We start from the raw sequence: 24,627 nt of genomic DNA on the forward strand, positions 1-24,627 counted from the left end.
GTCTAAAAATGATGGTTTAATCCCCCCCCTTTTCCTTTTCCTTGTGTATCGGTTCTTCTAAGATTGTCAGCCTGCCGGCAGGGGCTGTCTGCTTCTACTGATTATATATAAGCCTCTCTGGGAGCCTCCTTGGCTGAGGACTGGGATAAAAAAACTTTTAATAAATAAAGAGGCTCTTCAAATAGCAACTTAAGCATCTGTGGCCACGAAGGGCGCTTGCTGCTCTCTGAAGAGGGGCCTGTGGCATGCAGCCCCCCTGCCGGTCTGTCTCTCCCCCCACCCCCCAACCACGAAATCCCTCCCCTCTCTAGCCTTCTGCTCCAAACAAAGCCGCGATGCGTACAATGCACCTTCCACAGGGGATTTCTCCTTGCTGCCGTTCCCAAAAGTTTTTTTTTAAAGAACAACCAAACAAAATCCGGAGATTCAAGGAAAGAACAGCTTGAACAAAATGCCACACCAGAGATGGCCCGCAAGAGGAAGCCGCCCACTTTTTCAGGCAGCAGCAAGAGGGGCTTCCGCAGCGGCTAGCTTGCTACAGATGCGCGCGCTTTAAGGCTGGGATCGCAGGGGGGCTGCAGCTGTCACCTAAGAATTACGGCGCTGAGATGCGAGAGTTTGGAGTTTTTCAGCAGTGGCGGCGGCATCTGAAGTAGTGTCGTGTCTGGGGGCGGGGAAAGCATCCTCCTGACCCAATTCCCCAGTCAATGCCATGGGTTGGGGGTGGAAGAAGAACCCCATTCTTTCCTTTCCATAAATCTCTCACAGGATTGCATTACCTAGGAGGGCCGCTTATCTCTGGGAGGAACAACCAAACCATCTTTCCTAAAACACAATCAAGGGAGGTCGGGAGTCCTTTTCAGAACTGAAATGCCTTGCTGCCATCTGGAAAACAGACATCCCTTCCTTCACTAAAGAGAAAGTGTGTGTGTGTGTTGACAAATACACACATGCACAACACACACACAGCTGAACTCCAAAGTCAAATGAATCAATTTCACAAAAGCCCACAGGGTTCGTCTGGTTGAAGAACAAGGCTGTGAACGCTGTCAAAACCCTGCCAGTCCAACATGTGTCTGACAGAGAGCCGCTCTCCCGAAGCTCAGCAAATTATGAACAATCCGGACAGACGTATTGATTTATAAAGAAAATTCACTAAACCATACACAAACAAAATTATTATTAACTGCACTGGCCCCAAAACCCTTACTCAGTTGATTTAATGAGCAGAGAGGAGTCGGCCAGTGTTTTGTCGGTGAATGCTTTATTTATTACAAAACTATTGTCCACTTTTATTAATTACTTTCCAGATGGGTAGGCCTGTTAGCCTGTTGAAAGACTCTTGTGGAAACTTAAAAGACTAACCGGTTTATTATAACAGAAGCTTTCATGGACACTGACCACTCCATCAAATTTTATTTATTAATAATTACGTATATGTTGTGCAATAACAAGTTCTCTATTCAGTAAGTTCAGGGTGGGGAAAAAATACACACAATTTATCCCAATCATAAAACATATGGCAGCAGAAATAAAATATACATTTCAGTGTCTCCTTGAGATACAGTGTATTCTGATGCATGTTTACTCAGGGGTAAGTCCCACTGTGTTCAACAGGTCTTATTCCAGGTAAGTGTGTACCTCACCCAACCTGGCGGCCTCCAAATGGCCATGATTTATTTTATTTATTTATGTTATCACATTTATATACCGCCCCCATAGCTAGAGCTCTCTGGGCGGTTTACAGAAATTCTAAAATGAGATAAAAACAAGTATACAAAATTTAAATCTCTAAAACACAGAACATACATACAAAGCATTAAAAACCGTTAAAACTAAACATGTGGGTGATTAAGATGTGCCGCCATATGCCTGGGCAAAGAGGAAAGTCTTAACCTGGCACCGGAAAGATAGCAGCTTTGGTGCCAGGCGAGCTTCGTCAGGGAGATCGTTCCATAGTCTGGGGGCCACCACTGAAAAGGCCCTGTCCCTCTCTCGGAGTAGGCACCCGGAGGAGGACCTTAGATGTTGAATGTAGTGACCGGGTATATTCATGTCGGGAGAGGCGTTCCAACAGGTATTGTGGTCCCAAGCCGTGTAAGGCTTTATAGGTCAAAACCAGCACCTTGAATTGGGCTCAGAAGCATACAGGCAGGCAGCGCAAGCGGACCAGAGCAGGTGTTCTATGGTCAAACCTGAGGGCACCAGGTTGGGGAAGGCTTTCCTAAGGCATCACATTCTACATTTCTCAGGGGATCTACCAAGGAAGATCTATGAACAACAGGTGAACAATCCTACCTCTGCTGGCAGCAGAACATCTTACCCCTAGTCCTCAACAAATGGCACTTGGGGGTATATATACGGGAGAAGTTGTAAGTACATTGTAAGAAGTTGTAGGGTAGATTCCTGCAATGAGCAGGGGGTTGGACTCGATGGCCTTGTAGCCCCCTTCCAACTCTACTATTCTATGATTCTACATGGCTTTAAAGGTAGGAATCAACACCACAAATTTAGCCCAAAAACGCTGAATGGAATCAATTATAGTATTAAAACACCATGTAAATAAAACATTTATAATTTGAAATTCTGATGCGCTAGGGGCAAGGTAACTGCATTATGGTGGCATCTAAGCAAGGGGCAGAAGCAGGGCTGTGTTCAGAAGCAAGGGCCACAACACCAGAGAACAGGACAACTGAATATGGAAGCCGAACATTAATGCTTGATGAGGAATGACAGGATGGCGTGTTTGGATGGAGAATTTACAGCCTTGATTATAGTTCCCTTCTGTCATGGTTAATGGCTGTGATGTATGGTGGTTGCTTTCCCTAATGAGATTCAGTTCACATTCCTGCCAAGCAGAGAAGCTGGCACTGAAAGTAGGAATCTCTCTCTCTCAATCTCTCTCTCTCTCTCTTTTTGCAACTCCTCATGAAGCAGCTCCCTCCTGCAAGCTAACTAGCAAGAGGCCTCTGAAATGTCACGGAGATGGGGACAGTTCGGAAGGGGGACAGAGCTTCAGCCCTCTGGCTCATTTTCACCCTCCCATCCTCCTCCTCTTGTGCTTCAGACCTTCTGCAGCCACGGACTCTTCTCCCTCACTGGTTTTGGTAAAAGACCGTTCAAGATGGCGCCAGGGTCTGGAGGGCTTTTTGCCTCTTCTAGGGGCAGTCCCATCTTTTTAAAGATGGCACTGTGTCTCAAGGCCCATAGCTCAGTGGTCAACCACATGGGTCACAAGTCTGTGGTCCCAAGTTCAATCACTGGCATCTTCAAGGGCTCACCTTCACCAAGCAGGATATTCCACTATGAAAGTGGTATGAAAGCAGTATATAAAAGGCAGGAGCCACACTATTGCTTTACAGCGGTATTGAAATGCACTGTTGGGGCCCATGACACATCTACCCCAAGCAGGATGTAGTGGTATGAAAGTGGTCTATAGTATGTGTCAATGGGCCCCAACAGTTGTCAGTGCACTTCAATACTGCTATAAAGCCATAGTGTGGCTCCGTGGCTCCTGCCTCTTATATATACCGCTTTCATATCATTTTCACAGTGGAATATCCTGCCTGGTGTAGATGAGCTTCAAGTGGGCAACTAGGATGATCAGGGGTCTGGAAACAAAGCCCTATGAAGAGAGACTGAAACAACCGGGCATGTTTAACCTGGAGAAGAGAAGATGGAGGGGAGACAGGACAGCACTCTTCAAATACTTGAAAGGTTGTCACACAGAGGAGGGCCAGGATCTCTTCTCGATCCTCCCAGAGTGCAGGACACGGAATAATGGGCTCAAGTTACAGGAAGCCAGATTCCGTCTGGACATCAGGAAAAGCTTCCTGACTGTTAGAGCAGTATGACAATGGAACCAATGACCTAGGGAGGGGGTGGGCTCTCCCACACTAGAGGCCTTCAAAAGGCAGCTGGACAACCACTTGTCAGGGATGCTTGAGGGTGGATTCCTGCCTTGAGCAGGGGGTTGGACTCGATGGCTTTGTAGGCCACTTCCAACTCTGCTATTCTATGATTCCCTGCAATGCTCAAAACTGTATGAGCATTGAACTGAAGACAGGATCATTCACAGACTGGTAGTTGAAATAGCAAATTAAGAATTCTACTTCCCTACACCCCCCACCCCCTTTGTCCCTTTTTAAACCACCGTTGCAACTTGCAAATTCGATTTTATCAGATGTGTGTTGTCTGAATTTCCAGATGCACATTTGGAAGCCTCCGGAACACTGGTCAGCTGAACGCCAGGCTGGAGCTGTGCGTTCCCGGCCACTTCCCCAGCCTTCATCTAGAGAAGCTAAGCTAGTGGAAAAGAGAGCCGTGGATCAGACACAACAAAAGGGATGGACAGGATCCAAGAAGAATGCGCCCCCCCTCCCACTCTCCGCACACCAGCTGCATGCAGGATGTGGTTACAAACTATGCTTGGGGTAAGAAGGCCTGAACAAGGTTAGGTCTATTTTAGTTGAAAGGCAGAGAAGACAGAAAGGGAAGAGGGAGGCACAGAAGAGGTTGATGAGATTCTGAACAGGGTGGAATCAAAAGACAAAAGAATCCATTCACACACAGAGACAGGCAATTTGGGCCTTCCAATGAAACACACCGGCAATAGGTTCAGATCAAAGCAAAGTGCTTCATTACATGCTACAGAGTCCTATCTTGGAGAAGATTGGAACATCTCCTCCCATATGTACCTGCCCGAACCTTAAGATCATCCACAGGGGTCCTTCTCCATAAGCCCCTGCCAAAGGAAGTGAGGCAGGTGGCTACCAGGAGGAGGGCCTTCTCTGCTGTGGCACCCCGGCTGTGGAATGAGCTCCCCAGAGAGGTCCGCCTGGTGCCTATACTGTACTCCTTTCATCGCCAGCTGAAGACCTTTTTATTCTCTCAGTAATTTTAACACTTAATTTTAACTTACATTTAAATTTTACTGTTCCAACTCTGTATTTTAATCTTATATCACTTTTGCTGCGTGTTTTTATCCTGGTTGTGCTTTTTATACTGTATTTTGTATTTGTGTTTTTAAACTGTTGGTTGTTTTATTATGGTTTTAATTTTTGTGAACCGCCCAGATAGCTTCAGCTATTGGGCGGTATAAAAATGTAATAAATAAATAAATAAATAAATAAATAAAATAAGAAAGGGTTGTAGCTCAGTGGGGTAAAAGCCCCTGCACTGTGAGCAGAAGGTTCCAGGTTCAACCCCCGCCAGCAACTCCAGGGATCCTGCCTGGATCCTGCCTGAGATCCAGTGTGGTGTAGTGGCTAAGGTGTTGGACTGGGAGTTGGGAGATCCGGGTTCTAGTCCCCACTCAGCCATGGACGCTCACTGGGTGACTTTGGGCCAGCCACAGACTCTCAGCCCAGCCTACCTCACAGGGTTGTTGCTGTGAGGATAAAAAGGAGAGGAGGAGGATTATGTACGCCGCCTTGGGTTCGTTAGAGGGGGGGAAAGGCAGGATATAAATGCAATGAATAAATAAACCCTTGGAGAGGCTTTGCTGTCAGTCAGAAGAGATGTTACAAAGCTAGATGGACCAGTAAAAAGCATTGAGTATCTTACACAACAGACAGCACTACCACAGGGTGCTATGATAGCCTTAGAGAGCTTTTTAGAAGGATTAAGCAAACGACGGAGTAGAAGTCTACTACTGGCAGTAGGCCAAGAGAGCTAAATCGATCCTGCAGCTACAGAGGCACAAGATCTCCAAGGACTGAGGACAAACAATGACGTCGTAGGTCCACGCAAGTAAATGACTGTCCATTGCTGGAGAACAAACGCTGGCCATGATGGACCTTTGATGAAATTTAGAAGGACGCGTTCTAGGTCAGTCTTCCCCAAGGTGCTGTCCAAATGTGCTGGGTTTCAACTCCCAGGATCCCCCTGGATTGGTGTGAGCTGCAATCCAAGAGGGCACCAGTTGGGGAAGGCTGTTCTACGTTGGTCTTATGAGAAGAAAAATGAGTGCACAGGAAATGCCACTAAATTTCAACACTAGTTCTGAAAACAGGGCAGGCTTTAGAAGCAGGCGCTGAAATTCCCGCCCAGCCCACGGAGCCCCATTGAGGAGCATTTTGAGTTAGGCCCCCTGGTCTGCCCATCCCAGGACTGTATAAGCAACGGGTCTCAAAGGTCACCAGCAGAGAAAGTCTTTCCCAGGCCAGGAAGAAACCGGGGTCTTCCGGCCCGCAACACATCTGCTCAGATGGCCCCTCCGACCGCCCTCAGCTTCGTCTCTGCCTTTGATGCTCCCATTTCTATTTGCTTTCAAATAGTTATGGATTAAGCAACCAGCTCTTATCTACGCAGCCTTGTCAAAACGCTGGCAACCCAACCAGTGGCCACGTATATCTACGGCTGTGAAACCCATAAAAATAGGGAAGAGAACCAATTTTTGTTTTGTTTTTCCCCAGGGATTTTTGGAAATATTGAGGGGAAAGGACTTCCCCCTTAATTTTTTTTACAGACTTCCCCCAACGTTTCAGGGGGGAGGTCAAGGTGAGGTGTACTTTCAGTACAAAGTAGCAGAAATTTGCAAAACTGCCAGCTGCCCTTCTTCCTGCCAGACTAGAGGAAGTCTTCCAAATTCTGCAGAAAGGCACCTTTCGTCCTCTAGGAAGCATCATGGTTCTCTCTGCCAAAGGACGGCTACGAATGAATAAAACAGCTGAACTGAAGGAAGCCGTCGCTGCAGCCGCCGGGGCCGTTCAGCCCCATGAAGAATGACTAACGTGACCTTTAGCCAGAAGAGGCAGGGAGGGTGGACATTTTGCCGAGAGGACTGGCCAGGATTGACTACAGCTGGCGTGAGTAGGTTGCCCTGGTGATGGGCTCCATTCTGCACACTTCGGCTTCTTGGCCCCTTTGTTTGACAACAGATGCGTCTGCTGTCGCTGTCACCGAATCAACGCACGGCCCAGGTCGTGTTCCTTGTTGCACAGGGAAGATTTATGCCGCTGTAAATGCGCAGCCTCAATTTAAAGCCCTGGAAAGACCTGAGTGAACACCTTTTCTTTTTCCAAGTTGAAGCTAGCTGAAAGGCCGTCGAGGGCTGTGAATCTGGACGGAGGGAACGGCAGGTTGGCATAAGGGCGTTTCCCCCAGTTCAAATGGCCACTGGGTGTAAAATGAGGCGGGATCGCCAGGAAAACCATCACCCAGCCTTGAACCAGGGTTAAGGAGTTAGGAATGTGCAAAGTCTCCCTGGAAAATCTGACCTTCTCAAAATGTGTCTGGATTTCTTCAATGTTTTTCAGCTTACATTGCCTGTGAAAGAGACCCCAATGGGGTTCACTTTAGGGCAAAATTATGGTGGCAGCTCTAGCTGAAGTTGATCAGCCACCCTGGGGTGAAATGCCTTGACACAAACTGCAAAATGTAGGATTAGGTCCCAACTTGAGGATCACGCTGGTTGGTCCAGCACCATTCCTAGATCTTTAAGGCATCCTACGCAGTCAATCACGACAGGAGTATTTTTAATTTGTCCAAGAAGAACTCTGGTTAGTGCCTTTAAAAACAATATCATGATCATGATCATTATCATCATCATCATCATCAAATTCTCTCTTGTACTCCTCTACTCTGAGGCAAGCCCAGGACAGTTCACATCACTTGCATCACCAGAATTTGCCACCGTGCCTAAAACAGACAACCTAGCCGTGTTAAACTGCCCTCACATTCTGCACTAAGGAAACACAATGCCTAGGATCAGATGAAAAATTGAAAACCAAATTTATCCTTCTAGCTCCCATCAGCAGATTCCTCGCCAGGCCCACATGCAGGAGCCCCCTCTCTCTCTCTCTCTCTCTCTCTCTCTCTCTCTCCTGCTTAGCTGCAGACTCCCTTCTGCAGAGCACCTTTATCAGCTTAGGCTGATATACCAACTGCGCCCTTATCTGGATGGAGATAGCCTAGCTACAGTGATCCATGCTCTGATAACCTCTCGTTTGGATTACTGCAATGCGTTATACGTGGGGCTGCCTTTGAAAATGGTCCGGAAGCTTCAGCTGGTACAAAACAGGGCAGCACGGTTACTAACAGGGACTGGCTGATGAGACCACATCACGCCAGTCCTTTTCCAGCTTCACTGGCTGCCAGTCCAGGTCCAGGCCCGATTCAAAGTGCTGGTATTAACGTTTAAAGCCCTAAACGGCTTGGGGCCAGGTTATTTGAAGGAACGCCTCCTCCCATATGTACCTGCCTAAGGTCATCCTCAGGGGTCCCTCTCCACAAGCCCCTGCCAAGGGAAGTAAGGCAGGTGGCTACCAGGAGGAGGGCCTTCTCTGCTGTGGCACCGCGGCTGTGGAATGAGATCCCTAAGGAGGTTCGCTTGGCACCTACATTATATGCTTTTAGACACCAGCTGAAGACCTTTTTATTCTCTCAGTATTTTAACACTTAATTTTAACTTACATTTAAATTTTACTGTTTTAACTCTGTATTTTAATCATATATCAATTTTGCTGCGTGGTTTTATCCTGGTTGTGCTTTTTATACTGTATTTTGTATTTGTGCTTTTAACCTGTTGGTTGTTTTATTATGGTTTTAATTTTTGTGAACCGCCCAGAGAGCTTCGGCTATTGGGCGGTATAAAAATGTAATAAATAAATAAATAATTCTCTGCCCAGCCCTCCGGCGCCTTCTTCCTCTTCCTCTTCTCATCTTCCACATCACAGAATTTGTCCCTGCATTGAGGGGGCACGTGGTCAAACAAGAACCACATATTTCAAATAGGGGTGGGCACGAGATAGATGTCGATCTCCTGGTCGATCACTGGGTGGTTTCTAATTCCCAAATGGCTAACAATAGCAGAACCACCCACACCACTAAATGAAGTGGATGAAAAAGAACGCCTGGAGGAAAACCAGAAGTGGGTTTTTGTGTGTGGAAGGGCTTATGAGTTTGGTCCTCACGTTCCTGGGCTGAGCATGCGCTCAGGGGCGCCCTCTTCCTCAATGCTTCGTGTACCGTCACCCACCTGATCCATCTTTTTGCAGATGGCTCCACTAGTAAAAAAACAATGTAGATCCCCCAAGCCTGGTGCCTGCCCACCTCTGATTTAAAGTATTAATGTACTTCAGCAAAGCACAGGAGGAGGGATGCTAACAGCATACATCATGGTATTCCTCAAGACTCCAGCACCCGTCCCACAAGGTTTACAGAGCTCAGAGTGGCAAATCCAGTGGACCAGGGCAGGATATTCCACTATGAAAGCGGTATATAAAAGGCAGGAGCCACACTACTGATTTATAGCAATATTAAAGTGCACTGCAGGATCTACACTACTGCTTTATAGTGGTACTGAAGTGCACTGAGAACTGTTGGGGCCCATGACACATCTACACCGAGCAGGATATAGCACTATGAAAGCGGTATGAAAGCAGTATGTGGAATGTGTCAAGATGCCCCAACTGTTGTCACTGCAGTTCAATACCACTATAAAGCAGTAGTGTGGCTCCTGCCTTTTATATACTGCTTTCATAGTGGAATGTCCTGCTTGGTGTAGATGAGCCCTAGGTGGTAGCCCTGGACACCTGTGAGCGGTTACCACTGTAACAGTGGCTTGTTTGAACAGGAACAGGATTCAGGAGGAAGCAAAGACCAACGCTGACAGGTTGGGCCCTGCAGCACTGCCAACCATTCACAGGTAGCTTGGGCAGCACCCAAGCAACACTCTGTGTGAACGCTGTAGCCACGTAGGTGGGTTCAGTGAGCAGCTCTGGACAAATTCTCCTGTGCTTTTCCTTGAAATGCTCTCCGTCCTTTTCTTTTGCATTTCCAAAGTATGGGGTCAGGGAAGGGAGTTTGAAGAGTAACGCTCATTGCTCATGGGAGCGGCTGAGTAAACAGCTGAGTACATGAGATCTGGGAGAGTGTTTGGGCAGGAGCGTGTGGAGGAGGAGGAGAAGAAATTGGGCAAAAGGAGAGACAGGTGGGTGGGGGTCAGTTTTGGGAAGAGACAAAGGATTTGTAAATGCTCAGATACAGGGAATTCTGAATTACCCTTGATACTGTCAATCTTAATGCAGCTTTCATAGAATAGTAGAGCTGGAAGGGGCCTATAAGGCCATCAAGTCTTTATAGGACCTGCTCCAACAGAAACATCTACCTAATATAGGGTGACCGTATGAAAAGGAGGACAGGGCTCCTGTATCTTTAACAGTTGCATAGAAAAGGAAATTTCAGCAGGTGTTGTTTGTATATATGGGAAACCTGGTGAAATTTCCTCTTCATCACCACAGTTAAAGCTGCAGGTGCCCTGCCCTCTTTTAAATTTGGTCACTCTAGTATAGCTCCTGCACTTTAACTGTTGTGATGAAGAGGGAATTTCACCAGGTTCCCCATATATACAAACAACACTTGCTGAAATTCCCTTTTCTATGCAAGTGCAGGAGCCCTGTCCTCCTGTTCATATGGTCACCCTACCTAATATAGCATTTAAATCACATTAAGCATGTTTTAATTCCCCCACACACAAATATTTCAGGTCAAATATTTGTGGGACAAAAAAAATAACATGGAGTACATTTTCAAAAAAAACTTTGTTGTTTACTTAAATACAAGTAAAATAAATATGATATCTCAGATCTCTCTAGGAGATCAGAATATTTTCAGATGCTCATTGAAAATTTTCCAATGTAAATGACCCTATGCAAATTAAACTAAGTCTGCAATTCAAGAATTTTCAGAAAATGCAAATCACTGATGGCAATTTGCCCCAAGCCTTTGGGGAACAGAGGGATTAAACTAGCTCTACTAATCAGGTGGACTTGTGGGCGTATTGCAACTTTTTCTTTTCCCTTGACAGATTTTTTGCAGCATGAACAAAGATGGAAGAAGCAATGGGGAGATGCAGCAGCAGTGCTACAACGTCTGCCTCTCCCCTAAAATGAGGCAGGTAGATGGGGGGGATAAAAGCCTCACCTGAAAGCACCCAAAGTGAGACGGGCAAAGCTCAACTCTGCCTGGCCTCTGCAGGGTTCACCTTCCTAACTCAATCCTTGGCTTCAAATTTAGATCTCAAGCATTTGTGCATGCTTACTGGACCCACTTTTGGCAATACGGATTTCAGACATGGGGGGCAAAGGGTTAAAGCCCCCCCATATCCCCCCTCCCTGGGCTAAGGCTTCGAGCCAGATCAGGTCCCCCAAGGTTAATTCTCAGCAAGGGAAAAAAGCAATGTCTTGAAGGTCACGTTTAATTTGTCTCCGACAACCATGGATGAGGCAAATTAATGGACAAATTGACGCGAGTTCTATGCGCAAAGTCCTTTTATAACTAGCCAAAGAGCCATTGCTCAGCGGTAGAGTGTAGGGATAACCTAGCTTCAGTCGTCCATACTCTGGTAACCTCCAAATTAGATTACTGCAACGCCCTCTACATGGGGCAGCCACTGAAGAGTTTGGAAGCTGCAGCTTGTGCAAAATGCGGCGGCCAGATTGATAGCTGGAACAGGGAGATTTGAGCATATAACACCGATTCTAGCCCGCTTGCACTGGCTGCTTATACATTTCTGAGCCCAATTCAAGGTGCTGGTTTTAACCTATAAAGCCCTACATGGCTTGGGACCACAATACCTGACGGAACGCCTCTCCCGACATGAACCTTCCCGTACACTGCGCTCAACATCTAAGGTCCTCCTCTGAGTGCCTACTCCGAGGGAAGCTCGGAGGGTGGCAACAAGGGAGAGGGCCTTCTCGGTGGTGGCCTCCTGACTGTGGAATGATCTCCCCGATGAGGCCCGCCTGGCGCCAACATTGTTATCTTTCAGGCGCCAGGTCAAGACTTTCCTCTTCTCCCAGGCATTTAATAGCATTTAACAACGCTAAGTTTGTTTTTTAACGGACCCCCCACAACGGTTATTTTTAAATGGATAATGTTGTTTTTATATTGTTGTCTATATGTTTCTGATGTTTTTTAAAAAAAATTGTATACTTTTTTTAATGTTTACTGTTTTTAACTGTTGTAAACAGTTCAAATACTTAAAAGGTTGTCACACAGAGGAGGGCCAGGATCTCTTCTCCATCCTCCCAGAGTGCAGGACACGGAATAACGGGCTCAAGTTAAAGGAAGCCAGATTCCAGCTGGACATCAGGAAAAACTTCCTGACTGTTAGAGCAGTACGGCAATGGAATCAGTGACCTAGGGAGGTTGTGGGCTCTCCCACACTAGAGGCCTTCAAGAGGCAGCTGGACAACCGTCTGTCAGGGATGCTTTAGGGTGGATTCCTGCATTAAGCAGGGGGTTGGACTCGATGGCCTTGTAGGCCCCTTCCATGATGCCATGATAAACCGCCCAGAGAGCGTTGGCTGTGGGGCGGTATATATATGTAATAAATAAATAAATAAATATTGTGGATGCAAAACACTGCAAATTCAGCCTTCCCCAATTGGGTGCCTTCCAAATGTGTTTGATTACAACCCCCATCATCCCCAGACAACATGGCCAATGGCCAACACATCTGGATAGCACCCAACTAAGGAAGGCTACCCAAGTTCAGCGCTTACCACTTCAAAAAAGGAGGTGGGGGAACCACATATCAGTTCCAGGGCTGGGGGAGTGCCCCACCCTCCTCTCTGCCTGGACCCTGGTGCCAGAAGTGGCAATGGTCCCTTCCAACTCTGCTATTCCATGATTCGTATCTGTGCTTTCTGAAGGTCCCTCTGCCCCTGCCCGCACAACCCCTCCCCCGGCCTTTTCCCACACTCGGCAACAAGATGACATCCCAGCATAATAGGGAGCCCTGCCTGGCCTCTTTGTAGCAGGCTGGATTGTGATGCAGCGAAGGCGAGATCAAGGAGCAGTCAAAGCTTTTCAGACCCTTTGTGGGGGTCTCTGGGGCCAGGGCATCCCCCTCCCCTTTCTCAGCACTCTTCAGGCCCTTGAGACACAAGCGCCAACGACAAGAGACCAGACCCCGCCCCGCTCACCCCCTCTTTTGACTCCCATGAAAGAAAAGGACCCACCCCCCACCCCCCACCCAATCCTTCACGTTTGCCAGTGTCCTTTTGAGATCTCGCCTGGAAAGACATGGGATTGCAGACAAAGACTTCCCTTGCAGCCCCTTTTTAAATCTTCTTCTTCTTTTCAGGGGATCAATAAACAAAATTAAGGCTGCAATCGCATGCACACTTAACAGAGAGTAAGTCCCATTGCACACCGTGGAACATACTTCCGGATAAACAGGCATAGGACTGTGCTATGAGAATTCTGTTCATTTTAAACTTTCTAAACCAAGCTTTCCAGAATGCTGGTTGGAACCCTTTCAACCTGCCCCCTTTCCTGGCCCTTCCAACTTTCTATTCAACCACAGACGACTCACCCAAGGGAAACATGTCCATGGTGGTGATGTCACACAGAACAGCATTACGCCACTTCCCAAAGTTAGCACTTTTGCACTTTGGAAAAAACACACTTGAGCCCACAAACTCTGTTTCTGTGTTGGGGGGGGGAGGCAGGAGGAGGGCGAGGGCGCCTTTCTCAAAACAGAGCATCTGTACAGCCACATCTGGTCATAGGGACTGGACAGCCATCTGCTCAGTCAAGGTAAGTTGTCACATTTCCCTTCCAATAAACACTTGGGCTTCTCCACCTCCGCTCTTCAGTCACTCACTGCATGAACCCTATTAAAATATACTGGAAAGACAGCTGTGAATAATATTACAGCGTATATATCTTAAGAAGTTATACTCCCAACTTTAAGCCTATAAATAGCCTTTCAAAGTGGCTTGCAGTTGTTAAATACATAAGAAGCAAAACCACAAAACACACAGCACATGAAAACAAAAGGAAAAACTATATAGAACTAAGGAGGACTCAACGCATTTCATGAGCATTGTCTCAGGCCTCAGCTAGACCTATGAGTCTAGCGCGACGGAGGGGTGAGGTTCTCGCAATATTTTTATCGCAAGATCTCCTTGTATACACACAGCGCGCGACAGCCTCGGACGAACAGGACATCACGCCTGCCATTTTGTTTTTTTGTTGAAGGAGACGAGCGCAGGAGTGCTGATGCACAAAAGGTAAGGTTTTTTTATTTTTAACAATTTCCCCCATTCCCCCTACCCCACCCCTAATGGGCGCAGAGCTCCTGAGGAGCTCTGCACCCCATGTGCGGTTCCCGGCTCCTCACGAGTATTCGCGAGGAGCTGGGACAAACCGCAATGCCCGCCCACACGTTCTGTGGTTTTGGGATCAGCCCAAGACCACGGAAAAAGTGAGCTGAAAGAGTAGGGCGATATCCCAGGGAAAAGAAGGGATCACCCCTCCCTGCTCCCGGGATCCCCGGCATATGGCGGCACATCTTAATCACCCACATGTTTAGTTTTTTTTAACGGTTTTTAATATTTTATGTGTGTATGTTCTGTGTTTTAGAGTTTTAAATTTTGTATACTTGTTTTTATCTCAATTTTAGAATTTCTGTAAACCGCCCAGAGAGCCCTGGCTATGGGAGCAGTATATAAGTGTAATAAATAAAATAAATAAATAAATAAATAAATGCACAGGAACGATCCTGGGGATTGCCCCGGGATATTGCCCCGTCTAGCTATAGCTTCAGTCATCTTTGCAGCAATCCTGACATGTAGTTTAGCAGAAGAGGATATGGCTGAGTGGCAGAGCAGCCACTCCGCATGCAGAAGGTCCCAGGTTCAAACCCAGGATCTCCAGCATAGGGAGAGGAAAGGATCCGACCCGCAACCGTGGAGAGCCTTTGCTGCCAGTCAGCGTTGACAATACTGGGCTAGACGGAATGAGGGGGTGGGAAGGGGAGTCTGAGTCAGTATAAGGCAGCTTCCTATGTCCCCCTATCCCTGTACTAAGAGCACAGGAGAGGAGAGTGGGAAAGGGTGACGTTTACCTGATCTGTGTTATCACTAGGGATGGTGGAGAAATTCAAGATGGACTAAAAATGAATTTGCATTTCTAAGAAGCCAGCCTGAGGAATCCACTGCGGACAACCCCACCCCCTCCCTAGGTCACGCAGAGGCTGCAAACATCCAGGTTTTTTTGGGGTGTGTGTGTTTACTTTCCTGAAATATACACAAATTCATTCGCAGGGAAATATGCTAGTTTCTGCTGAGGCCTGTGCCACGCTGGAAAACATACACGGGAAAATGTCAAATAGAATGGTGGACGATACGCTAAATGTCAGATACTAACATAAATTATGGAAATTGTTGCAAACTTTCTGATGGAATTATGTGCACATTTTTCCGCATAACAGGAAAAAAATCAAATACGGCTGTGAACGGACGCTGGAACAAACGCCACCGCGCAATCCATGAAAACCACGCGGAACGGGGTTTCTCCAAATCGAGAAATCCCTTGTTACCACTCACTTGTGAAGCTTTGTCTCTGCTACATCAATTCTCAAAGAACTAAACATTCTTCGAGCATCTTCATACATTAATAAGAGATGGAGATAGAAGAGTCTGGAGTGCAGGACACAGAATAATGGGCTCAAGTTACAGGAAGCCAGATTCCGGCTGGACATCAGGAAAAACTTCCTGACTGTTAGAGCAGTACGACCATGGAACCAGTTACCTAGGGAGGTTGTGGCCTCTCCCACACTAGAGGCCTTCAAGAGGCAGCTGGACAGGCATCTGTCAGGGATGCCTTAAGGTGGATTCCTGCATTGAGCAGGGGGTTGGACTTAATGGCCTTAAAGGCCCCTTCCAACTCTGCTATTCTATGATTCTATGATATGGTTGGCTGCCATGGTAAGTTTTTATCCAGCCACCACCTGGCAATTGGGTGTGCAATTTCAGCCAGAGCAGGCGTAGGAAGCAAAACCAAAATGAATGTGAGCAATTCTAAAAACTGGGCATGTTTAGCTTGGAGAAGAAAAGATGGAGGGGAGACATGAGAGCACTCTTCAAATACTTGAAAGGTTGTCCCACAGAGGAGGGCCAGGATCTCTTCTCGATCCTCACAGAGTGCAGGACACGGAATAACAGGCTCAAGTGACAGGAAGCCAGATTCCAGCTGGACATCAGGAGGGGATCTACACAGCGTACTCAAGGTGCACGGAAGCGCCTTCAGTGTGACCAGAAAGTGTGTGTGTAGATCCTGCCCTGGAAGAGGCGGAGGAGGAGGCGTCCTTGCCGCCGCCGCCCACCTCCCCGCCGGCCTCCTGATCAGCCCGGAGGACGTGCTGGGGCTGGCCTGGGCAGGGAAGGAGGAGCCTGGTCTGCAGCGGAAGGGGATCTCGCCCCCCCACCCCCGTGGCTGGGATGAGGCCGGCGGGGAGATGGGTGGCGGCGGCAGCAAGGACGCGGCCGGATTCCCCAGCCGCCTCCTCCTCCTCCTCCTCTTCCAGCAGGATCTACACACACGCTTTCGGGTCACACTGAAGGCGCTTCCGTGCACCTTCAGTACGCTATGTAGATCCCCTCCAGGAAAAACTTCCTGACTGTTAGAGCAGTACGACAATGGAACCAGTTACCTAGGGAGGTGGTGGGCTCTCCCACCCTAGAGACCTTCAAGAGGCCGCTGGACAACCATCTGTCAGAGATGCTTTAGGGTGGATTCCTGCATTGAGCAGGGGGTTGGACTCAATGGCCTTGTAGGCCCCTTCCTACTCTGCGATTCTTTGATTCCATGATTCTAGGATGTTCAAGTGACTTGAGTGGCCTTTTCTGAATTCCCTATGCTGTGTCCAAAAGGGGAAACTCAAGCAACGTATCACAGAGAGACAGAGAGAAACGTTTCACTTGAGATATGTAACACTGAGCACCAAAAAATGAAAGTATGAGGCTTGGGTGCTTCCGGTGTAGTGTTTTCCTCCCTGTGTCATCGCCCTGCCGCATTCATGGAATTTTACTGGCGTATGTGTGTCCAGATAAGAATGTCTTTCACTCATAACCTTCCTGCGTTTTCCCACCACATCTTCTGTCTTTTTTTCCTACCCTAAAAAAAACTGTGACGAAGAAGAAGATGGAGTAGCTGCAGAATGCCTTTGGGACTGTTAGTGGTAGGACCCCGGTGTCTGGAAGCACCCTTGGTAATGTCTTAAAAATGGAGGAGAAATCAGATCTTAATACAGAACATGAGGGAGATCTTGGAATGACAGTTCTCGAAATTGTACAGCTGTTCATTTGAAATACACACTTCCAAAGCAAGACAGGCCAAGAACAACACCGTATCAACAGTGCTATTGCAACAATGAGGAAACGTCTTGGATTAATGATGGAAGTACTGAAGATGAAACTACTATATATGTAATAACTTGGTAATAAATGAAACATATAACAGAATGCTGGCATCTATATGTTACTGCTTGATCCTGTTGTTATTCTGCTGAATTGTCTAAAAGCTCTTTGGCCATAGCTAGACCTAAGGTTTATCCCTGGATCATCCATGGGTCAAACCTGTTCATCTAGGTGACACACAGGGGATCCAGTGCTCAGGCAGGGGCGAACCCTGGATGATCCCAGGATAAACCTTAGGTCTAGCTGTGGCCTTTGTGTGTTTCTCTGTTGTTTTTACTGTAGAACGGGGGATACAAATTTTCAAAAATCAACAGGTAAAACTTGAATGATCAAATACTGACAACTCTTAAGGATTAAAAGAGCATCTTATTGCAAATCTAAATAAAATAATTGTCTGGGTTTGTGGTTGACCAGGACAGGGGAAAACATGAAATACAGTTATACAAGCCTTTACAACCTCTCGTTTGGATTACTTCAATTCATTATACGTGGGGCTGCCTTTGAAAACGGTCTGGAAACTTCAGCTGGTACAAAACAGGGCAGCACGGTTACTAACAGGGACTGGCCAACGAGACCACATCACGCCAGTCCTTTTCCAGCTTCATTGGCTGCCAGTCCAGGTCCAGCCCGATTCAAAGTGCTGGTATTAACATTCAAAGCCCTAAACGGCTTGGGGCCAGGCTATCTGAAGTAATGCCTCCTCCCATATGTACCTGCCCGGACCCTAAGGTCATCCTCCGGGGTCCTTCTCCGCGAGCCCCTGCCAAAGGAAGTGAGGCAGGTGGCTACCAGGAGGAGGGCCTTCTCTGCTGCTGCACCCCAGCTGTGGAATGAGCTCCCTAAGGAGGTTCGCCTGTCATCTACACTATATTATTTTAGACAACAGGTGAAGACCTTTTTGTTCTCCAAGTATTTTAACAGTCTGTAAATTTAATTTTAACTTTGCTGTTTTAAATCTGTATTTTAAATTTGTATTTATGCACTGCTGCTGATTTTATCTTGGTTGTGTTTTTATATTCTATTTCATGTCATGTTTTTATACTGTTGTTTTATACTTTGAATGGTTTTAATTTTTGTGAACTGCCCAGGGAGGTTAGGCTATTGGGTGGTATAAAAATGCAATTAATTAATTAATTAATTAATTCATTAAATTAGTGCTCCCCAAAAAAGGGAGAAAAAACTGCTGTTTTACTGATTTGAGGAACAAAAGAAATTCATGTAACAAAAGACTGAACCATTAAAAATAATAATCTCCCTTTATCTCTCAGCTATTAGTTTCATACATTAGCGTGGACTAGATATGAGGCAGTATCCTATGCTACCTGCCAGCAAATAGGGCCCACCTCTAGCACGCTGGAGAGGAAGCTAGCAGTTGTGAAAGCACGAGAAATGAACTGAAACTCTCATTTCCAGAACAAGGCAGTTCAGCACAGCTTGCAGAAGAGTAGAACAGGGAGGCTAAAAATGCCAAGAAGCAAATAACACAAAGCCAGTTGATAAATTCAGCAGAAGCAAGTGGTTACACTTTACCCGGACTGTACAATTTCAGGCTAAAGGTAGGGAAAAATATTTCCCACAACCATTTATAGTCCATTTTTCCTCCAGTCAAACGAACAAATGAAAAACCCAGCTTATAATAAAAAAAGTATAAAGCGCATAGGGTTGAATCCAGACAAAAGTCATTTTTTAGAGCAGACCTAATGAAAATCAATGGACTTAGGCCACAATCCTATGTATGTTGAGACACAAAAGCGAGAATTCCCAGGATGACTGGCTGGAGAATGCTGGAAGTCGTAGGACATTTTTCTGTCTAAACATGCATAAGATTGTACCCTTAACTGCACAATCCATAGCAGTGTAGTGCCTTTATTAGAACAACCAAAAGATCACAGGAAGCAAGCAAACTTTCAAGATCTTTAGAGTCAATGTAGGAACAACAACCAGTCAAAAGTCAAACTCACAATGTGACCAAATTGGGATTTAAGAACATAAGAGAGACTGAAAGAACTGGGCGTGTTTAGCCTGGAGAAGAGAAGATGGAGGGGAGACATGAGAGCACTCTTCAAATACTTGAAAGGTTGTCACACAGAGGAGGGCTGGGATCTCTTCTGGATCCCCCCAGAGTGCAGGACACGGAATAACGGGCTCAAGTTAAAGGAAGCCAGATTCCAGCTGGACATCAGGAAAAACTTCCTGACTGTTAGAGCAGTATGACAATGGAACCAGTGACCTAGGGAGGTGGTGGGCTCTCCCACCCTAGAGGCCTTCAAGAGGCAGCTGGACAACCCTCTGTCAGGGATGCTTGAGGGTGGATTCCTGCATTGAGCAGGGGGTTGGACTCGATGGCCTTGTAGGCCCCTTCCAACTCTGCTATTCTATGATTCTATGTTACAAAAAGCAGGTTTGGGGACGGGAGGAAAAAACTATGATTTTGCCCAGGATGGAAACATGTCTGAGTAATGGCAGGATTTTTTTATGTCCCAATGGAGGAACCAACACTTTCCATTTCACCGCAGCCCAAGGGGCCGCTCCAAGTACGACCTGTCACCAACACAAGATCTGCAGAGTCTAGAATCATAGAATAGTAGAGTTGGAAGGGGGCTATAAGGCTATCGAGTCCAACCCACAGCTCAATGCTAATTTGAATGTCTGCAGACCCCCAGACCCCTCCCCAAAACACACAACTTCATCTTGGGACTCTGAATCTACAGACACAGCGACTTCAGTCACAAGCCACCCTGCTTTTTCTGCCCGTCCTCAGCCTGCTGTTGGTACCATCTTGCCCAATAAAGAGATCTGGAGATCTCAAAAGCTTACTCATATTTAATGATCTTTGGACTGGCCTAATAAAGATATTAATAAAAGTTATTGCTGACCATTATATATTCTTATTATTATTTATTACTTTTCTATACCGCCCTATAGGCTTAGCTCTCTTGACAGTTTACAAAAGAAGTTTTTGCTGTATGGTTTTATTTTAAATTGTTTATAACATTTTTGTGCTGCTGGTGGTATTTTATTTATTCTTTTATCTTGTTTAAATTGTTTTAACTTTGTATGATGTTGAGGGTATTCTGTAAATAGGCACGATATGAATTGAATAATGAATAAGAATTACATTAGTATGGATTTTGGAAATTTTCCACCACACAGTGACTTTTACTTTAATGAGACTTAAGTTAGTCTTGACTAAGTTGTCCCATTGATTTCAGTGTGTTTACTGTAACCATAATTAAGCCTCGATCCAACCCATACACAATAATAAAACAGAATAATAAAATCAGAGATATAAAAGTAAAAGGGACTTGCAAGGTCTAATGGATTAATAAATTACTATTTCTACAAATGAAAAGATATCCTAATTAGTTGGAAAGATTTTTTTTTTTTAAAAAAAAGAAACTCAAGAAACATTTGGCCTTATCTCCCTCCCTCCCTCGGCCTCCTGTGACAGTTTTCCAGCTGCCACACCTAAAGTCAGTCCTCTGCCTTTTGAGTCCGAAGGACCATTTCTCCCACTGGCAATTCAGCCCTTAATAAAGAGATTAAAGAACAACAGGAAGCCCTGCAAACACTCTGCCCAGGAAGGAAGGCAGATCATAAAAGTCCTCCTGAGAGGGAAGATTCTCTCCTATCCCACGAGGGTGGGGAGAGGGAGGCACAGCTGGGCCACCACAGCCACTCTCTGGGGAGATTTTCGACACTCCCTGCACATGGAAGAGTAGCATGTTAGAGAGGAAGCCTTCGGCCGGGCCTCCCCCTGACGTGCTACTTGTCTAGCTGGCAGGGCATTCAACTATGTAACCGACACCACACAAGAGACCCGGTGTGTGTGTGTGTGTGTGTACCGGTTCGAGTGTTGAACTGGGCCTGGGCAGACCCGGATTCTAGTCCCGTCCCCCACCGTGCCACTAAGCTCACTGAGTGCCTTTGGAGCAGCCACTGCGTCCCTGCCTCGCCTACCTTACAGGGCCGTTGTGAGGATAACATGGGGAGGAAGAGGCGGCGCACCTAAGCCGCCTTGGGCTCCCGCAAGAGGGAAACCAGCGGGGCTGGCACGTCCCAAGAGAAGCCGCCCCCGCGGATCGTGGGGCCGTCCAGGCGGGGCGGGGCCACTCGGCGCTGCGGCGCACGGCTGGCTGGCTGGCTGCCCCCTCGAGCCGCCCGCGGAGCCCGCCCGCCCGGCCCTTTGTGCAGCCGGGACCGGCGCTCGCCCTGCCCTGCCCGCGGGGTTTTCCGCCCAGCCAGCCCGCAAGCGACACCGGCGGGGTCACATTTCACAACATTGTCCGGCCGCAGCCAGCCAAGCTCGGGGCTGCGATCCTCCCCGGGGCTGGAGGGGCCCAATCCCGGCGGGCTTCTCGCACGTTGCCCGGGCGGGACGCGGAGGGGGGGGCGCGAGCGCCGGCGCCCCGGCAAGGCAGAGCCCCCTCCCCCGGGGGGGGCGTTCAAGGCGGCGCGGCGGCCCCGAAGGCGCTGGGGCCAGGGGCTCCGCGCCCTCCCCGGGAATGTGGCAAAGCCCCCCCCCGCTCTTTCCCTTCCCCCCCCCCCCCGCCGGGGCTGTACCTTCTTTGACGCCGGGCAGCTTGGACTGGTCGATGCTGATTTCAGCCATGTTGTGGCGGGGAGGCGGCCGCGGATCGCGCTCGCAGCTGCTGAGGGGAGGGAGGGAGGAGGGGAGGGGAGAGACCCCCGCCCCGGCCGCCCCGGCCGCCCCGCCCTCCGGCCTGCGAGGGGCCGGCAATGCAGAGGGTGGGCGCTAGAGAGGGCTCCGGCGCGCGCCTCCGCCGGGCTGGGCTCGCGACGCCCGGGCTGCTACAATGTCTCCGGAGCAGGAAGCGGGCCCGGGAGGGGCGCCGGCAGGCAGGCAGGCAGCGGCCGAGCGGGGGAGGGCAGGCGGCGGCGGCGGCGGCGGCGGCGGCGGGTCGTCCCCGGGAGCGCTCCTCGGGGAAGGGCGGCGGACGAAACGGAGGAGCAGAAGGCGCCCCGGCTCTCCCGGGGAGGAGCGCGCGCTTCCTCGGGAGCAAGCCCCGCTGGCTGCGGCGCCGCTTCCTTCTGCGCGAGGACACGGCCGCGGGATCGGGGCCTCAGCGTGCTGGCTCAGGCATGCCGCTGGCCGAAGCGAGTCGCCCCGCCCCGCCCCGCGTGCTTCCGCAGGGCTTTACTCCAGAGCAAGCGCCCGCGGGATCGGGGCCGCCTGCAGAGGCCTGCCTCTGTCTCTCGCTGCCCAGGCCCGGGAGGCGGAGCGTTCGCCGGCGGTGGGGTGGGGTGGGGTGGGGGGTTTGCTGGTCCTTTGATCTCTCCCGCAAAGGTAAGGCAACGTCTGGACCCGCCCGGCGGCTGGGCGCCTTCCAGCTAGCCCCGCCCCCTTTTCCCAGAGACTTCTGGGAAGTGTAGTTTGGGCGCTTTCCATGGGAATGGGTAGAAGAATGGATCCCCCTTCCTCCTCCTCCTCCATCTCCATCATTTCCTTGGAGGCGCAGGTCCAGGGTTCTGCCTACGCATGCCAAAGGGGCGCGCGGGGTGGGGGGAGGCTGCTCGTGAAGCTGCCTTGCCCGGGGGGGGTTGGTGGCCTTTGGGCAGACCGAGGCAGCCTTCCCATCGCCTCCTCTGCCCAAGAGCCTTTTGCACGGAGCTGCTGCCGGGGAACATGGAACGGGCTCAGCTGCCGGTGTTGCTCCCAGAGCCAAGTGAGGGGTACAAAATCATGCCTGGTGTGGAGAAAATGGACAGGGGACACACATCCGCTGCCCCTGTTTTGAGCATTAATAAAATCCCAACCCAACCTCTATCCTGCCTCTTCTGCACAGGGACATGCAGTGCTTTCTCTGGTCCCAAGGGTCTCAGAGGGCAGGTGGTGACCGTTCGGAAGACCTCCTTCTGCACCAGACCCCTGAAGAGCTGCTGATGGTCAGGGTAGAGCAGTAAATGACCTATGCCTTCCAGATCTTTTGGACTACAACTCCCATATTCCCTGGCAGGGGGTTATGGGAACTGCAGCCCAAAACATCCAAAGGGCACCAGGTTGCCTACCCAAAGTTCCTATGCCTCCCCCCAACACCATCTAAAGCAGAGGTGGGCAACTTAGAATCATAGAATAGCAGAGTTGGAAGGGGCCTACAAGGCCATCGAGTCCAACCTCCTGCTCAATGCAGGAATCCACCTGAAAGCATCCCTAACAGATGGTTGTCCAGCTGCCTCTTGTGTGGGTCCTCCATGGTCCTCCAGAGGTTTTGGCCTACAACTCCCATCAGCACAGCCAGTGATGAGGGATCATGGGAGTTGTAGGCCAAAGCACCTGGAGGACCACAAGTTGCCCACCCCTGAACTAAGCCCCGGCTCCTGAGATCCAGCCTGAACAAACAGCTCTTGAAATTTGCTGAGGCTCCCTGCTGGTCTCTCATCCTCACCAGCGTGCAAAGTCACAGGAACCATCCCAGCCCTTGGCTTTGAAATGTCACATGGAGACCAACTCCAAGCCGTCTGTGAACGAAGCGCTGAGAAATGCAGCCCGTCTCCCTCCCAGAGTCTTCTTCTGAAGTTCTGCTATCTTTGCAAGCCTTTAATAAGCCTAGAAAAGGGGATAATTAGGCGGTTTGCAAAATGACAGGATAACTATCTTTGTGGTTTCTCGGGCTGCTCTTAGAGGATGAGGGATGGCAGGTTCGCTGGCTCGGCTTTTGCCACAACTCACACGCCTTAGGATACATCCACCAGCCAGAACGGAACTAAAGACGTGGTGCATTTCGCAGGACTGACACCTTCCCACCCAGCGCCTTCTCCTTCTTCTGGAGCTCTTAAGGAGACATGAACGGCAAGTCAGATGTCCCCTCTGGGTTGGCACCAGCAACGGAGAGAGCTGCGAAGACCCATATGCTCCATGTCCTCCCTGATATTTAACAACATCTCACCGCCTCCCCATTTCCCCAAGTGTAGAAAGTTTGTAGGAGAGTGGGGAGGAGGAGGAAGAGGGTTGGTGGAGCATTTTGTGGTATCTTATTTATTTACGGATGTACAAGTTAAGCCATGGGGAGCAGGCAAGTACCTTTTCTGACGAAGCCAGCCTTTTAAAGCAGCCGCCGTTCCCCCCAAAGTAAACAGCATGCACTTGGAGCCCCACACCCAGCTGTGAAAACTCAGACTTCCGGCTGCAATCTAATCGCCATATTGTGTCTCTATGGGCCCCGACCAGGCACATGGGGCGTACAACCGATGCCAGTGGCTGGACCCAGGGAAAATTGGTGCTGCACTGCACAGTCATACAAGCTAATCAGGTATGGAACTGAATGCCAGGGATTGGAGACAACTCAATGCAGGAATCCACCCTAAGGCATCCCTGACAGATGGTTGTCCAGCTGCCTCTTGAAGGCCTCTAGTGTGGGAGAGCCCACAACCTCCGTAGGTCACTGGTTCCATT

The 24,627-nt window shown here is 48.8% G+C and overlaps 1 protein-coding gene across 4 annotated transcripts in view; it reads right to left on the bottom strand.

The window, feature by feature from the left end:
* The window catches only part of CCDC50 (coiled-coil domain containing 50), a 47,921-nt gene extending 26,048 nt beyond the window's left edge, over positions 1 to 21,873 (bottom strand). For all 4 annotated transcript variants that reach the window (XM_063131724.1, XM_063131723.1, XM_063131725.1 and 1 more), the window contains exon 1: positions 21,777 to 21,873. In XM_063131724.1, the coding sequence (XP_062987794.1) occupies positions 21,777 to 21,825 (49 nt within the window). In that variant the 5' untranslated portion in view covers positions 21,826 to 21,873. The remainder of the gene's footprint in view (positions 1 to 21,776) is intronic.
* Positions 21,874 to 24,627: the final 2,754 nt, after the last annotated feature.

The sequence above is a fragment of the Elgaria multicarinata genome, chromosome 8 (genome assembly GCF_023053635.1).
Source record: "Elgaria multicarinata webbii isolate HBS135686 ecotype San Diego chromosome 8, rElgMul1.1.pri, whole genome shotgun sequence".
NCBI classification, from domain to species: Eukaryota; Metazoa; Chordata; class Lepidosauria; order Squamata; family Anguidae; genus Elgaria; species Elgaria multicarinata.